Source organism: Geotrypetes seraphini, chromosome 8 (genome assembly GCF_902459505.1).
Source record: "Geotrypetes seraphini chromosome 8, aGeoSer1.1, whole genome shotgun sequence".
In the NCBI taxonomy this organism is placed as follows: Eukaryota; Metazoa; Chordata; class Amphibia; order Gymnophiona; family Dermophiidae; genus Geotrypetes; species Geotrypetes seraphini.
In genome coordinates this window covers 111,187,511-111,204,312 of record NC_047091.1, presented here as the reverse complement: position 1 = coordinate 111,204,312, position 16,802 = coordinate 111,187,511, and the positions used below count along the sequence as shown (strand labels likewise).

Below are 16,802 nucleotides of genomic sequence, written 5' to 3'. Positions count from 1 at the left end.
AAATTTCGAAAAATAAAAGAACAAGTGTGCATTCGGAAAAGTTGAAAGGGGACAGATTCAAAACGAATGCTAGGAAGTTTTTCTTTACCCAACGTGTGGTGGTCACCTGGAATGCGCTTCAAGATGGCGTAATAGGGCAGAGTACGGTACTGGGGTTCAAGAAAGGATTGGACAATTTCCTGTTGGAAAAGGGGATAGAGGGATATAGATAGAGGATTACTGCACAGGTCCTGGACTTGTTGTGTCGCTGTGTGAGTGGACTGCTGGGCACGATGGACCTCAGGTCTGACCCAGCGGAGGCATTGCTTATGTTCTTATGTTCTTACATGATCAAAACATTCAAGGTACTGAAGGGGATAGACTTAGTAGATAAGGACAGGTTGTTCACCCTCTCCAAGGTAGGGAGAACGAGAGGGCACTCTTTAAAGTTGAAAGGAGATAGATTCCATACAAACGTAAGGAAATTCTTCTTCACCCAGAGAGTGGTAGAAAGCTGGAACGCTCTTCCGGAGGCTGTTATAGGGGAAAACACCCTCCAGGGATTCAAGACAAAGCTAGACAAGTTCCTGCTGAACAAGAACGTGCGCTGGTAGGGCTAGCTAGCCTCGGTTAGGGTGCTGGTCTGACCCAGCAGCGGCAATTCTTATGTTAAAATGCTTTCTTTTTAAAGATACATTTGACTGCTAGATTAGGAGCCTCAATTGAATCCTATTTCCCAACTTATTTGAAGCCCACCGCTCCCACCCTTCCTATTGTTTTTTCCCTCTACTTGTCTTATTTACTGTCAACAACTTGTATTTCTTTCCCCATTTCTTCCTTTTGTTTAATATGTTTTGTCAGGTTAGTGTTATTTGTTTGTTTAGTTTCCCCCTGAAATTTGTAATTTTACTGTTTTGTACACTGCTTGGAATTTTGAATAAGCGATTAATCAAATTTTTAATAAACTTGAAACTTAGGTTTGGAGGAGAAGAAACGTGCAGGAGGCAGAAAGAAAAATTGGATGCACAGACAGAAGGAAGGGCAACCAGAGACTCATGAAATCACCAGACAACAAAAGGTAGGAAAATAATTTTATTTTCAATTTAATGATTGAAATGTGTCCGTTTTGAGAATTTATATCTGCTGTCTAAATTTTGAACTATATTGGTCGATTTTTCTATAGTTGTTACCGAGGTGACATTGCATATTTTAAAGTCATCTACCATGACCTCTTTGAGAAAAAGAATATAAATGATAATTAACATTTTCTGTGCTATACAGTGTGCTTTGTGTTTTTTAAAATTTTGTGGTTACCGTTATGTATTAAGATTATATTGCGTATATATGAAAAATGGATGGAAAAAAATTACGTTACAATTAGTACTATTATGGGGGTGGGGGTCAGCGCAGAGCCTGAGGGGGTACTTGGCTTGAAGAAGTTGAGAAACATTGGTTTAAGGTACTAGCCGTCACGTGCTTGCAAGACAGAACCACAGAAACAAGGACACAAAGTAAGGCTCATTGAGCCAGTCTGCCCTAGCAAGGCCATCAACTCAATTCATCCATGGCTTTCTCTTTCTCTTTCCTGTAGCCATAGCATCAGTGCTGTTATCCCATACCTCCTTCAGTTCCCTCATAGTATTACACATCGAAGACTAATTTTTGTAACAAGAGATGCCGAGAATCCTGGAGATTCTGGTTTTTTTTTTTTTTTTAAAAAAATCATACCTAAACAAAAAGAAAGGCAAGGGAGGCGTCTATTCAACCATACCTAAAACACACCTCGCATATGGGGAGGCCCTCTTCTTAACCCTGCCTCATTAAAGGCTCCCAGCCATCCAAGATATAATCACAGTTAAGGATAAGACATTAATACAGTCCCCGGCAGACATACCGATCAGGTGCCAGGATTTCCTCCTGCTATAACAGGAGCAGGCGGTCGAGTGGTCGGACTCGTAGCCCACCAGCGGGGTGCAGATCCCGTCGGCGATCTGCCCCACCAGCAGGAGGAGGCCGGCGAAGGTGCTGCTGAAGCCAAGCACGGCGTGGTAATAGACCAAGAAATAGGTGAACCAGATGGAGGCGCAGAGATCGTTCAGGAAATGTCCGATGGAGTAGCTGATCTGGGCTCGGAAGGGCAGCGACTCATGCTCCATGACCGCGGTAGCCCCGAAATATCGCACTTCTCCTTCTCCCCCCCCCCTCCCTTAAATGTTAATGTCCTGCTCACCCTCTCGTGGCTGTGGGTTTCGGTAGGATTCTCATTTAAAAGTGATCAACTTCACGACGCGTTCGCGATTCTTTTCCAAACTCATTGGAAAGGGAAAGATCGCCTTAAACAGGTCACTTCAGGGTAGGTCGATTTGGAAAACTACCCCCTCCCCCCCCCTTGCCCAGTCCAAACTTTTTTGTTTAAACCGGGAGTAACGCGTTCGACCAGCTGAGACAGGAGAAAGAAACCATCAGACAGCAATGATTATTGCTCTTTCAGTTCCCAGCCCGATTCCTCCTCCATCCGTTTGAATTCCGATATCTCTTCTCCTGGACGTCACCGAGAAATTCCCGACCGAGCTCCGGCAGCGCTTCAAACCCAGCCTCCAGAGCCGCAATACACATCCACCGATTCACCACTCGCTACACTGTAAAGAGCACCGCATGACAACACGCTGAAAGGGCGGAGATTGGCGGCAAAAGGCACCAACCAGGGCAGAGCTGGAACGACCCGAGCCAATAGGACGGAGATCGGGGGGTGGGGCTGGATAGCGTCCTAGTCTCCGCTCATCACATCCTGTCTCGGAGGGAGAGTGACCGCCTTTTCCTGAATATCGGTCTCATCGGGAGTCTCGTGATCTGTTGTCTCTAGCGCTTGTGCAACTGTGGCTCCTAAGTCTTCATGATGGACAGCCAAAGGGCCGGCTAGTTGCTGCAGGAGGGCAGCAGAGATGGGGTAAATAATGCGGGGAAAGTCCACGGTATGGGTGGACATCCTTTAACCAGAGGGGGCAGCTAGTCTAAAAAAAAAACAAAAAAAAACAAGTCTCTGCTGTGCCTGCGGTAATCCACTTTCCGGCGGGGAAGAGGCAACTTTTCTTTTTCTCCTCCACTGCTGGGCTGGTGAGCGGAAAAATAAATCCCGAGACACAGGAGAGCTGTGTGGGACGGGACATGACCGACAGATGTTGAGCCCCCCTCCCCCAATCGGCTCCGACCACCATCACTGCCCTTACTTTTTACATCTGTCGCAAAACAGGGGAAGAGAAGAAATGCTGGAATAGAGGGAAGGAGAATGAGATTTGCTATACTGCCTTACTTTGGTTACAAATGAAGCGGTTTACATATATAGATGTATAATAATACCTGGGGCAACGGAGGTTTAGGTAACTTGCTCAGAGTCGCAAGGAGCTGCTGTGGGACTAGAACCGGTTCAGTCCGTTGCGCTAACCATTAGGTTGCTCCTTGAAAGTGTTGAGTTGGGCTGGGAAGATGATGGATATGGGATAAGCAGGGCCGGATTTTTATGTATTGAAGCTTCTACTGTAACATTTAAGAGCCACCCCTTCCACTATGTAGGAAGTAAACCTTAGATTAAATAGTTTTCCATTCAGACACCCTTTATAATGTGAGGCTCTCTAAACTGTAGCTTGTCTATCTTAGTTACTGGGCTGGGGGAGGAAAAATGGAAGGTGAGATAGGGAGAGTGGAAAAGAAAATCAGGAAAATGCTGATAATGGAGTGAAAGGAATAAAAGGAGTCAAGATTTTTACTCAATCTCTGATTTTTAAGCTCTCTCAACTTTGGAATGATCTTCCACTCCTTTTAAGGAGGTGCAGTCCACTCCAACTTTTTCATAAATCTTTAAAAACTATTTTATTTGTTAAACACTTTGAAAATTAATCTTCCCTAACTTAGTCTTATTCTTTATGGTTTTTATTTGTTAAGTTAATTATTGTAAACCGAGTTAAGCTTTCTTGGACTGATGTCTCAGTATATAAAGTCAAGCATTAGATTAGATTAGATTAGATTAGAAGATAGACAGATAGGAAAGTAGAACCAGGGACCAACATGATTTAAAAAAATAGAATCACCAGACAATAAAGGGAGAAAAAAGAATAATTAGTGACTGGAATATCACTTGTATGTTAATATTTGGACAATACCCCCCCTCCTTCTATATGAGCACATGAAGTTGGGTGCGTAATTCGGCATCCAGTTACAGCGTAGCACCAGCTGTTCATATAACAGATCTATGACCTTATTCTATAAACTTGCTTCCAAATTCTGCATATGGTGCTTAAAGTTGTGTGCACTAAATTGATTAATTGGATTAATTGGCACTGATAATTGGCAGTTAATACCTTGTAATTGATGCTAATGAGCACTAATTAAGTTACATGCACAACTCGGAAGGCATGATTCTATAAAAAGTATGTACCAGTTGCAGTAAGCAAATTTGAAAAGGGTGTGTTGCCAGGGTCAGATTGTGGGTATTCTTAAAAGTTAAGCACATTGTTATAGAGTGCACCTGATGTACACACAACTTAAGCTCAGGCTTTTAGGCCTGGTTTTAGCTGGCCTAAATGGGTACACCTAAGTAGAGCACAGGTGTCGAAGTCGGTCCTCGAGGGCCGCAATCCAGTCGGGTTTTCAGAATTTCCCCAATGAATATGCATTGAAAGCAGTGCATGCACATAGATCTCATGCATATTCATTGGGGAAATCTTGAAAACCCGACTGGATTGCGGCCCTCGAGGACCGACTTCGACACCCCTGATTTAGAGAATCGCATGCCGCTCTGCATCCTAACGCATCAACCTAATGCCTAAAATGTAAGTGTAGCAAAAGCAGGTCCACTTTTGAGCGTGAGTTGGGCGCTAGATAGGCACGAATTAGATGGGCGTGACTTAGGCATGCTGGAGGTGTCCGCATATAGGTGAACGGGGCTTCTATTTTTTGGGTACATAGATGAAAGCGTGCGAGGACAAAGGAGCTCAGATATATGCGTGCAGGACATCAGCGCACCGGATTAAAAGTTAAGTTTAAAGGGGTAAAGAGGAGTCCTCTTTGATAATAATAAAAAAAAATGTTTAATAATGCATTACTCAAGCAAAGCAAATGAAAAATATACAACATACTAAATAAACCTCATTCTCAAAGGCTAAGAAAATAAGAAGAGAATCCTTACTCACAATGGCTGTGGTTCAGAGCAAGTGGACATGTCTGATGCACAATCTTGACATCACTGAGTAGTACATTATTAAACATCCTTTTCTATTATTATGAAAGAGGAGACCTCTTTACCCCCCAAAATAGAAGGTTTAGTATGCAATATATATATTTTTTTCATGTGCTTTGCTTAAGTAATGCATTATTAAGCATCTTTTGACCTTAATATCAAACTGGAGTCCTTTATACCTCAAAAATAGAAGCCCCGTTCACCTATATGCGGACACCTCAAGCATGCCTAAGTGACGCCTAAGTCGTGTCCACCTAACTCAAGCCTATCTAGTGCCTAACTCATGCTCAAAAGTAGACCTGCTTTTACAAGGAGTTCTCTTTGTACCAAAAAAAATAGAAGATTTAGTATGATATATATATATATATATTTTTTTTTTTTTTTTTTTTTTTTCATGTGCTTTGATTGAGGAACTGGACAAGTATTGAAGATACATGTTTGATATTTATCCTAGAGAAATGACTGCTTGTAAATCATGAGGATATAAGCTTGGCTTTGGAATTGACATGCAGTTTACTACCTGAGTGTGTGTGGTGCAGTGATTAGAGCTACAGCCTTAGCGCCCTGACGTTGTTGGTTCAAATCCCCCACTGCCCCTTGTGACACAGGCCAACCGGAACAGAAGAGAAATATGATAAAGGAGCCAAATTTAAATACCACACAGGATATAAGTGGTATATGAATAATTAAGAGAGAAATAAATAAAATATGATAGTGGTGCTAGCATTTTACTGTATACCATTTTAATGTAAAAAACAGCATAAAATTGCCCTTCTATTGACGTCATAACCCTAACACACGATAACATTATATACATTATTAGGACAATGCCTAAAAGGCGATTCTGCAAAAGACGTCTAACAATATAGACTCGCTAAGAGCGCCACTGAACGCAATTCTTTATAGTGCGTCTATGCATTATAGAATCGGGCTCGGGCATTTTGTTCCTGAATGTCTAAATGACGCCTAACATTTACACGTCCTTTACAGGATCTGGTCCTCGGTGCCTAACTTCTAGAGTATGCGAAGGCGGCATGGGCGGATTGCACACATATGTGCGAAACTTACAGAATGTTGTAAGTTGTATGCATATTCGGTAACATCTAGGTACATGCATTTATAGTAACAGAATTTGGGCAACCAGATGCCACTGTAAATTACTAACCCAGTGCTTTTTATTTTATTGCTTCATTTGTTGTTCATTCAAGGTACAAGTGCTTTGATTTTGCAGTTAGATCTGAGCAGTGCTTTTGTTCTGGTGGATCATACTATTCTTATTGACTACTTAGAATCTATTGGTATCTCGGGAAAGGTCTTAAATTGGTTTTGAGGATTTGGGGGTAATAGATCATACCAGGTGTTTAAGGACGACAGTCTTTCGTATCGTTGGAAAAACCAATGTGGGGTTCCACAAGGTTCGCCTTTATCCCCCACTTTGTCTAATATCTACTTGGCCTCACTGGGAAATCTCTTGCACAATTTAAATCTTAAATTTTACATTTCTGCGTATGACAATACAATAATTATAACTTGTCTGACAGAAGAGATCTTACATTTTTTAGCGACCATCCTGAATCAGATTGAGTGTTGGATGATTGCTTTTAAATTGAAACGAAATCCAGAAAAAACTAATTTTTTTTTCTTGCAACCTCCAATGACAAGATCAAAGAAACATCGATTCACTTGAATGGCCTTGACTATATTATAGAACAGTCTATAAAAATATTGGGAGTGATTATAGATAAACATCTCACTTTAGAACAGGGGTGTATGCGGCCCCGTGAAGTATTTTGTGTGGCCCCGGTCGAGGGTGATGCAGTGTTTTCCTCTGCTGCCCTCGGGTGTTTACCGTCTTGCCGGCTCCCTCCTCTGTCTTGCTGTAGCGTTTGCACATTTGTGCGGCCCCAGAAACATTTTTTTTCGGCCAATGCGGCCCAGGGAAGCCAAAAGGTTGAACACCCCTGCTTTAGAACATCATACTGATCTATTATTGAAGAAATGCTTTGCTGTGCTCTGGAAACTTCACACTACAGTGGTACCTCGGTTTACGAGTGCACCGGTTTGCGAGTGTTTTGCAAGACGAGCAAAACATTTGCAAAATCGGTGCCTCGGAATCTGAGCATGGCTCGATTTACAAGCACCCCCTCCCCCCCCCCGCAATCCGGCACCCCCGCCACGATCCGACCCCCCCGCCACGATTGGTCACCCCCCCCGCCACGATCCGACCTCCCCCCCCGACATAATTGGGCACACCCCCCCCCGCCGCTTCTTACCCTCATCTGGGCACTCTTGAAGATCGGCCTACTCGTCTGCTGGGCCTTGAGCATGCTCAGATGCTCAAGGCCCAGAAGACGAGTAGGCCGATCTTCAAGGGGGGGTTTGGATCGTGGCAGGGGGGTGCCGGATCGCAGGGGAGGTGCCTGATCACAGGGGGGGCCTTCGAGGGGAGCAATGCCGATTCTCGGGGGTGGGGGAAACGCATCAAAGCGAGTTTCCATTATTTCCTATGGGGAAACTCGCTTTGATAAACGAGCATTTTGGATTACGAGCATGCTCCTGGAACGGATTATGCTCGTAATCCAAGGTACCACTGTATTAAGAAATACTTTGATGAAGCTTCATTCCGTCTGTTAGTGCAGTCATCCGTTTTAAGTATTCTTGATTATTGTAATATTATTTATTTGGGCGCTTTTAAGAAAATTGAGAGTGGTCCAAAACACCGCAGTTCGATTGATCTTTGGATTGAAAAAATGGGAGCATATTACACCATATTATTTGAAACTCCACTGGCTGCCGATTGAGGCCAGAGTTTTGTCTAAGTTTGCCTGCATTTGTTACAAATCAATTTTTGGTTTGTCACCTGGATACCTTGTTTCCCATTTTTCTTTGAACCACCCAAATAAGGTCACACGCAGAGTTTCGTCTGTTTACATTTCCTTCTGCCAAATTATGTTGTTACAAAAGATTTCTGGAGAGAACTCTCTCTCTCTTTTCAAGCTGCCAAATTGAATGATTGGTTTGATAAAATTATGCTATGATCCTCTTCTTATCTTGATTTTAGAAAACTATTGAAGACCCAACTGTTTGAAAAATTTGTATCCTAACTCGTTGTTTCGTTTAACAATTCTATGCTTCAGTTTTGCCATGTCTCTTCTTTTAAATTGTATTTTTACTGTATGGCCGGTTCTTATTTGTTGTAATTCGCTTAGAACCATTCTTTTAAATTGCATTTTTCTTTTAAATCATATTTTCTACTGTAGGACCAATTCTTATTTATTGTATTTTGTTTTGAATTGTTTATTCCTTTTAAATTGTGCTCTCCACTGTATGACTTGTGCTTATTTGTTGTAAACCGCCTAGAACCATTTTTGGTCAGGCAGTATATAAAAATATTATTATTATTATTATTAGAATTATCTCATACAGGAGGAAAAGCATCTCTAATTATGTGGTGTTGTGTTGCATGTGGAGAGTGCTTCTTGGGGTCTCAATTCAGTTTTTGTGTACATATCTATAATTTTAGTTTTGGGTCATTTATGACAGTGATTCCCAACCCTGTCCTGGAGGAACACCAGGCCAATCGGGTTTTCAGGCTAGCCCTAATGAATATGCATGAGAGAGATTTGCATATGATGGAAGTGATAGGCATGCAAATTTGCTTCATGCATATTCATTAGGGCTAGCCTGAAAACCCAATTGGCCTGGTGTTCCTCTAGGACAGGGTTGGGAACCACTGATTTATGATATGTTTTGAGAGGGTCTCTCTGTGATCTGCATATGTGACTAGGTTCATAGTCAAATGCGCGCAAGACAAAAGCGCGCAGACAAGTGAGTGCAAGACATCTGAGCACAAGACAATTCAGCGCAAATGATTTCTAGTAAAAAGCACGAGCGGGGCAAGTGAGCGCAAGGCAAGTGAGCGCAAGACTATTGAGCGCGACAAGAGATGGTAATTATAGTGATTAAAAATGCATTTGCACACCACAGTATCCTTGCGCTCATTTGTCTTGCGCGCTGTTATCGTTGGCGCTCAATTGTCTTGCGCTCATTTGTCTTGGCGGTTTTGTCCACGCGTTTTTGTCTTGCGCGCATTTGACCTGTCACCGTGTGACCAAGGCCTGCATTGGTATGTGTAGTAATCTTGTTTATTCGGTTTATCTAATAGGTGTGTTGATGCTTTAGCAGTTGCTGAAATATTTATAGTACTGCCTTTACCGAGGTAAATTCTTTGTAGCGCTGTTGTGAAATTCAGGACCTATAGAATAAAACTACCATATCTTTTTTTTTTATTTTTTTTTTTTTTTTATTTATTTTATATTTATCAAATTTTACATTTTATAAATCAAGTATCCACTTGTACAGAAAGTTGAAGAAAAGCAAGAAAATAATACTCATAGGTAAAATACATAATAATCCACTAAATAAAAATAAATGTTAAGCTTAAATTCTTTTGGTGGGGTTTTATATTACTTTACAATATGTCTAGTTATGGAGACGGTTTATGCTGCTGATACTGAAGTGAAACCAGAATCAGACTTTGTATGTTCGGCAAGTTCTACGGCTAAATATCCTAATTCTGCTCTACAACCTTGTTGCATGAGGAAGGCTTCTGTGAATGTAGAAAACAAAAGGAGTTGACCCCAAAATATCCACAAAGAAGAAAATCCAGAGAAAACCCAAAAAAACTCTGTGGAGTGACGATGTTCCTAAATGGACTTTATTTGAAAGTGTCAAAGTTCAAAAGGTACACTGAAATATCATGCACATAAAATGATTCCATCCACATAAAAGTAAATCATCCACATAAGAGCCTTAAAGGACCTAGTCCGCAGTGTCTCACTTCCGGCTCTCCACACAATTGTTTCCCATGTACTCAGGGACCCCTGAAGAAGACTTTTTGTCAAAACGCAGACCATGTTGGGTCCTGTATCCCTAGCGGACTAGGTCCTTTAAGGCTCTTATGTGGATGATTTACTTTTATGTGGATGGAATTATTTTATGTGGATGATATTTCAGTATACCTTCTGAACTTTGACACTTTCAAATAAAGTCCATTTAGGAACATCGTCACTCCACAGTTTTTTTTTGTTTTTTCTGTGAATGTAGAACATATGTTTGCTTTTAACACTGTGATAGTTCAGATTGCAAAGTCAGTATTGTTTGTATTAGAACTCTGGGCTACATAATTTAAAAAAACTTTGGCCCTCTTTTACTAAGGGCTCCTTTTACTAAGCTGCGCTAGCAGTTTTAGCACGCGTTGGACGCTAACGCCACCATTGAGCTGGCGTTAGTTCTTGGCGTGTAGCGTGGGGGGCAATGCGCGCTAATCTGCAGAGCGCGCTAAAAACGCTAGCGCAGCTTAGTAAAAGAGGGGGTAAGAGTTGGAGCATTTTGCACTCTGGGCCTTGGTAGAAATTGGAGAATGACACGGGGACAAATTTTTCTCTGTCCCCATGGGAGCTCATTTTCCAGTCCTGTCCCTGCCCCATTCCCGCCAGCTCTGTCCTCATCTGCACAAGCCTCAAACACTTTAAAATCAAAAGTAGCAACATTCTAGAGCTCAGATTGTGATGTCATAATGCCGCATTCCACCAATGCCTAAGCTCTGTCCTCATCTGCACAAGCCTCAAACACTTTGAAATCAGAAGTAGCAACATTCTAGAGCTCAGATTGTGATGTCATAATGCCTCATTCCACCAATGCCTAAGCTCTGTCCTCATCTGCACAAGCCTCAAACACTTTGAAATTGTAAGTGTTCGAGGCTTGTGTGGTTAAGGCAGAGCTTACGGGAATGGGACAGGGACAGCGACGGGCAAATTGAGTTTCTGCAGGGACGGGGAAAAATTCCCCCCCCCCCATGTCATTCTCTACTAGAAACCTCTACCGTGGTGTAGTAAAATGGAGGAGGTTATCTATGCATTTTAAATTTTAAAAATAATTCATGTGTCCACTTATGTTGTCTGCTGTTCAGGTTTTGTTTAATAAGAAAAATATGACAAAAAAAAAAAAGACAACAATCATCCACCACTCCATTAGATTGCAAAAGGTGAGGGGGAGAAGACAAAAAAATTGGAGATAAATAGAAAAATATCAGATGTACAGGGTGAGGCAATAAAAGTAGCTCCCTAAGAATAAGCAGCGGATTTTTCTTAGTCCACCTTAATAATGGCTTAAGGACTTTTCTTTTAGGAAATTATCCATACCTTTTTTAATAACTCTGTTAAGCTAACTGCTTTCACCAAGTTCTCTGGCAATGAATTCCAGAGTTTAATTACACACAGAGTGAAGAAATATTTTCTTTGGTTTGAGTTAAATCTACTACTCTGCTTCCCCCTAGTCCTAGTATTTTTGGAAGGAGTGAACAAGTGATTCATATTTACCTGTTCCACTCCACTCAGTATTTTATAGGGCTCTATCATAGCTCCCTGAGCCAACACTTCTCCAGGCTTTAACTTTTCCTCATAGGGAAATTGTTCCCTTTATCATTTTCATTGAAGATTTAAGTAGCATATATAACTCATTAGAACATGTATATCACTAATAATATAACCCTTACCGCACATGTGCAGTTGGCACGCTGTGATCCCTGCCTCCGTGATCCGTAGCTCCATAGCAGAGACAGGGTACAGTACTACAGTTTGCAGTGCGTGCAGCGCTGTCCTTGCCTTCCTCCAGGATGCTGGGACACCTCTTCTTCCATCTCTGATGCCGGCTGACTTCCTGCCACTGCAGGGACGCCTCTTCTCACTCCCAGATCAGCAACGGCAGCAGCCATGGTCTCCTCAAGTAGCCGCGGAACATTTACTAGGCCGGCCCACTTCAATATTGTGAGTCGGGCCGGCCTAGCAAAAGGCCCAAGGCTGCACTGCCTAGCAGATGCTGGACAGGGGGAGCAGGTAAGGAAAAAAATGTACTACAAGGCTACTGCTGCACAGGGGGGAGCAGGAAAGTTGCTGCTGGACGGGGGGGGGGGGTAAAATTAAGGGAGAATGGCTACTGCTGGACAGGGGAGAGCAGGCAAGGGGTGCTGCTGGATAGTGGGGAGGTAAAAGGAAGGGAGAAGGGCTGCTGCTGGACAGGGGGAGCAGGGAAGGGGTGCTGCTGGACAGGGGGAGGTAAAAGGAAGGGAGAAGGGCTACTGCTGGACAGGAGGAGCAGGCAAGGGGTGGCGGTGGGACAGCCGAGGGGAGAGACAGACAGAAAGAAAGAAAAACAGACAGACAACGGCCAAGGAGAGAGAAAGAAAGAAAGTCAGACAGACACATCTATTCTAGCACCCGTTAATGTAACGGGCTTAAAGACTAGTGATTCTGTTTAATTACTATGTAGTGATATGCTGCTTATAATCCACCTAGAATTCAGTTTGCGAGGATTTGACAGGACATAAGATTGCACATAACATAACCTTTGGATACACTCATATCCTTTGCCTTCCTAAAGTAAAGGTACAGAAGTGTGTTTGTCTTTTGCTCAAACCTAAGTATTGTCCTCTCCTGGGCCTCTAAGCTTGATGTTTCCAGTAAGACCATAATATCAATGTTGCTTTCCGACAGGAATGACCTGTTGAAGCAAGAATGTGATACTTTGATCCAGTATTTTTTTTTTCATTGCCTTTACAAACCAAATTACAATGGCTACTTATAGGAGAACAATGCATTTTTAAAATCTGAGTTACAGGCAGTCCCCGGGTTAAGTTACATTTTTAAAGCTGTTCTTAAGTCAGATTTCTGTGTCCCTACCAGTGTTCCCTCTAAAATATAGCATGCAGAACCACACACTGTTCTTAATGTGGTCACAAATCATTTCTGAATCTGCTACATGAGAAGTATAGGAGGCTATGGCCACAGGAAATACTGCTCAGTGAAATCAAATTAAGCTTCAACCATTATTCTTAAGTATGAGTCATACTTAAGTTGGGCGTCTTTAACTTGGGGACTGCCTGTATTTGACTTTTAAGGTTTTGAAGAATTAACACTTAAATCAGTGGTCTCAAACTTGCAGCCCAGGGGCCACAAGTGGCCCGCCAGTACTATTTTGAGGCCTTCGGTATGTTTATCATAATCACAAAAGTAAAATAAAACAGTTTCTTGATCATATGTCTCTTTAGCTATAAATTACAATATTATTATTAAGACTTAGCCAAAATGAAAGATTTATAAACTATAAAGAGTTTTACCTCATGCAAAATTGTCATTTCTTTAATAAGACATTAACTATTTTTTCTGAGGCCCTCTAAGTACCTACAAAACCAAAATGTGGCCCTGCAAAGGGTTTGAGTTTGAGACCACTGACCTAAACTGTTATGTGAACGTTTGCATCAGTATATGCTCTCATTTTTTTTACAATCCCCCTCAAAATAACTTATTATTGAATTCAGGTAAAGACAGTGTAACGAAAGAAACCTGGTGTAAAAAGACTATTTGAGAGATTGTAGTTGAATTGTGGAATGTTACCTGAGGTGCTGAAAGGTGAGGTTTCACTTTTGTTTGTTTAGAAAAGATCTTAAAGCACTTTCTTTGTTAGTTTGATAAATGAGGTTAATTTTGCAATATTTTTATTTTATGTATTTAATCAATTTTCTATACTGCTCTCCCAGGGGAACTCGGAACGGTTTACATGAATTTGTTCAGGTACTCAAGCATTTTTCCCTGTCTGTCCTGGTGGGTTCACAATCTAAATAATGTACCTGGGGCAACGGGGGGAATTAGATGACTTGCCCAGGGTCACAAGGAGCAGTGTGTGTTTGAACCCACAACTTCAGGGGGCTGAGGCTGTAGCTTTAACCACTGCGCCACACTCTCCCCCTATTTATATGATCTTGACTGAGACTCAAGAAGAGGGTATATGAAGTTTAATAAATATTTACTTATATATTTATAAAAAAAACACTTACAGGCAGCGCACCAAGATCTTTTGGGAAGTTTAAGAACCAGAGATTCAAGTGCCTAGCCTGGTTCTCCATCTGTTCCAACTTCCAATGCAAACTATTTTTCTCCAGAACTAGGGTATTGATGACCCTTCCAAATTCCTTAACATCTTTTTCTGAAGCCACAATCGTCTCGTGGTGGTCGTTCCGAAACACATCGTGCTTCTGAGCAAGTACTCCCATGGAATGAGTCAAGGAATTAATGTCCAAGGAACATTTAAGTGGTGTCAAGCTTCATAAACATTCCCCAAATAGATTTAAGAGTCAGCTCTGGGGCTAGAAATAATCCTCCTTCCTTCAGAGTTTCGGGGGTAATTTCAGCTTTTGTGTTCAGGGCCATCACCATCCCTACTCCCAGATGCTAATGTCAGGGCATTGGCTGATGCTGTTCTGGGCATAATCACGAAGAGAGACTCCCATGGGGTATCTGTGAGTTCCCTCTGGCACACCCTCCAACATCTTCCATCTTGGTGTTGTGCTGCCCAGTTTGCGGTGTGGATTAGTTCTGGGGTCAAAGAGAAACCTCGCTCCCACATCAAAAGCTACAGTGGGAGACTTGCTGATGCCAGAGCCAGTAGGTTGGGCAAGGTAACCATTAACACTTCTGGAGAGGGTCTGGGCCAGGAACTTCAGCGATTTGGAGCCATGGAAAAAGTTAACAGGAAAAATTTCCATCAGCAGTTTAAAATTATCCCTGCAGAGCAGTGGTCTCAAACTCAAACCCTTTGCAGGGCCACATTTTGGATTTGTAGGTACTTGGAGGGCCTCAGAAAAAAAATAGTTAATGTCTTATTAAAGAATTGACAATTTTGCATGAGGTAAAACTCTTTATAGTTTATAAATCTTTCATTTTAGCTTTTTTAATAATAATATTGTAATTTATAGCTAAAGAAACATGATCAAGAAACTGTTTTATTTTACTTTTGTGATTATGATAAACATACCGAGGGCCTCAAAATAGAACCTGGCGGGCCACATGTGACTTCCGGGCCGCAAGTTTGAGACCACTGCTGTAGAGATACTGCCATTTTAACTCCCCAGGCTACATAGTTTAGTGGACACAAATTTTGCCAAGTATAACTAGCTTTTACGAAGCTTTAATTTTTTTCTGGTCTGTAGCCTGGGAATATATGTTGTGTTCTTTTATTTGTGGGGTAACTGTCTGACCAGTGGTCTGAATTAAGGGACTTCCCCACTGTACTTCCTGACCCAAATTTTGAGGGGGACCTTCTTTTTGGATGCCTTGGTAGGGAAAGGAGGTGGGGGGTGCTATCAACCCTTGCCACGTGCAGCAGACTGTAGCATTTCAACACTAGTCATGAGTTAAAAAGCTGTAGCTAAAGGTAAATGTCTGTATTTGCTTACTTTGATCTGTTCTCCCTACTGGAGGAGATGGGGCTTATTTAGCTTCTGGATGCACCTTCTGCTTAGCTGGTGGCACCTTTATAATTATACAAAAATTCAAAAATTATCACTCCAAAACAAAAGTACCACACAAGCCAAGAAAGCTAGCTTATTACTTAAGCGAAAGAAATGCCTCAGACAAATGGAGAAGTGTGCCCACACTCTTCCACCAAAGCATCATAGGCAAAAAACTTTCGCACAAGTTTAAAGTTAACAGGTGGAAGCAAAAAATAGCCGAGAATGATTAATGGTAAAAACCACTGAACACAAATGGGCCAGTGGTTCAGTGGTTTTTACCATTAATCATTCTCGGCTATTTTTTGCTCCCACCTGCTAACTTTAAACTTGTGTGAAAGTTTTTTGCCTATGATGCTTTGGTGGAAGAGTGTGGGCACATTGTCTGAGGCTTTTCTTTCGCTTAAGTAATAAGTTAGCTTTCTTGGCTTGTGTGGTGCTTTTGTTTTGGAGTGTTATTTTTGAATTTTTGTGCTATACTTCCCTCCTTTCCTCCCTGCTTTTTGTGGTTGTCTACCTTTATAATTGTAACATAAGTAAATGGGGTGGGATGGGGGAAGGACACCTGGCTTTATTTTAGTGTGAGGAGGAGAGGAGTAAGAGGGCATTTTTTCTCACTTTATTTCAAAAGGGATCAGAAAAAGAAGTATATTGAGAACAGAGAATTAGTGTGTTGTAACCAAAAACCATGCAAATTAACCTTTACAGAAATCCAGTTCTATATTATTGCTTTAAAACAACAGGAGATTCACAGAATCAAAGGAAAATGTGCTTTCCAAGATGTACTGAAGTACAAAAAGTAAGTTAAGCTAACATAAAGCTACTTTACGAGTAATACTAGGAAGTGCTGGATGGTTGCTCTGGCCTCTTTTTGACTCTGTCCCATTCTTTTCGGAGTGTGTTGTTGGGTTTACCAATTTAAAATTAATCCAACAAAAACATGGAATATGATAGTAGATACAGGCAAAAACTGTACATCCAGTGTAGTCTGCCTATCTGCACCTCTTGCTTATCTCTGTAATCCTTTCATCTCCCTCAGGGATGTTTTTGTGCTTGTCCTGTGTTGTTTTGAATTCAAATGCTGTCCCTGTCTCCACCTTCTCCACTGCACGCATCTGCTACACTGTCTGTAAAGAAATATTTCCCTAAGCTGACTCCATTTTACTCTCCTCTTGTGCCTCCTTGTTCCAAAGCTGCCTCTTGTGCATTTATATCACAGGTGTTGTCTCCATAACTCTCCTGTTT

At 41.7% G+C, this 16,802-nt stretch overlaps 2 protein-coding genes across 4 annotated transcripts in view; one reads left to right on the top strand and one right to left on the bottom strand.

The window, feature by feature from the left end:
- MFSD12 (major facilitator superfamily domain containing 12) overlaps positions 1 to 2,655 on the bottom strand; it is a 65,958-nt gene extending 63,303 nt beyond the window's left edge. The window contains exon 1 of the mRNA XM_033957135.1: positions 1,874 to 2,655. Within this exon, the coding sequence (XP_033813026.1) occupies positions 1,874 to 2,135 (262 nt within the window). The 5' untranslated portion in view covers positions 2,136 to 2,655. The remainder of the gene's footprint in view (positions 1 to 1,873) is intronic.
- A 114-nt stretch (positions 2,656 to 2,769) lies between these two features.
- The window catches only part of HMG20B (high mobility group 20B), a 50,021-nt gene continuing 35,988 nt past the window's right edge, over positions 2,770 to 16,802 (top strand). Inside the window, exons 1-2 of one of the 3 annotated variants that reach the window (XM_033957138.1) lie at positions 2,770 to 2,926; positions 16,301 to 16,356. The gene's annotated coding sequence lies outside the window, so the exon portion shown is untranslated. Of the gene's footprint in view, positions 2,927 to 6,202; positions 6,289 to 16,300; positions 16,357 to 16,802 lie in introns of all 3 variants that reach the window. The other 2 variants (XM_033957139.1, XM_033957137.1) reach the window with 2 other exon arrangements.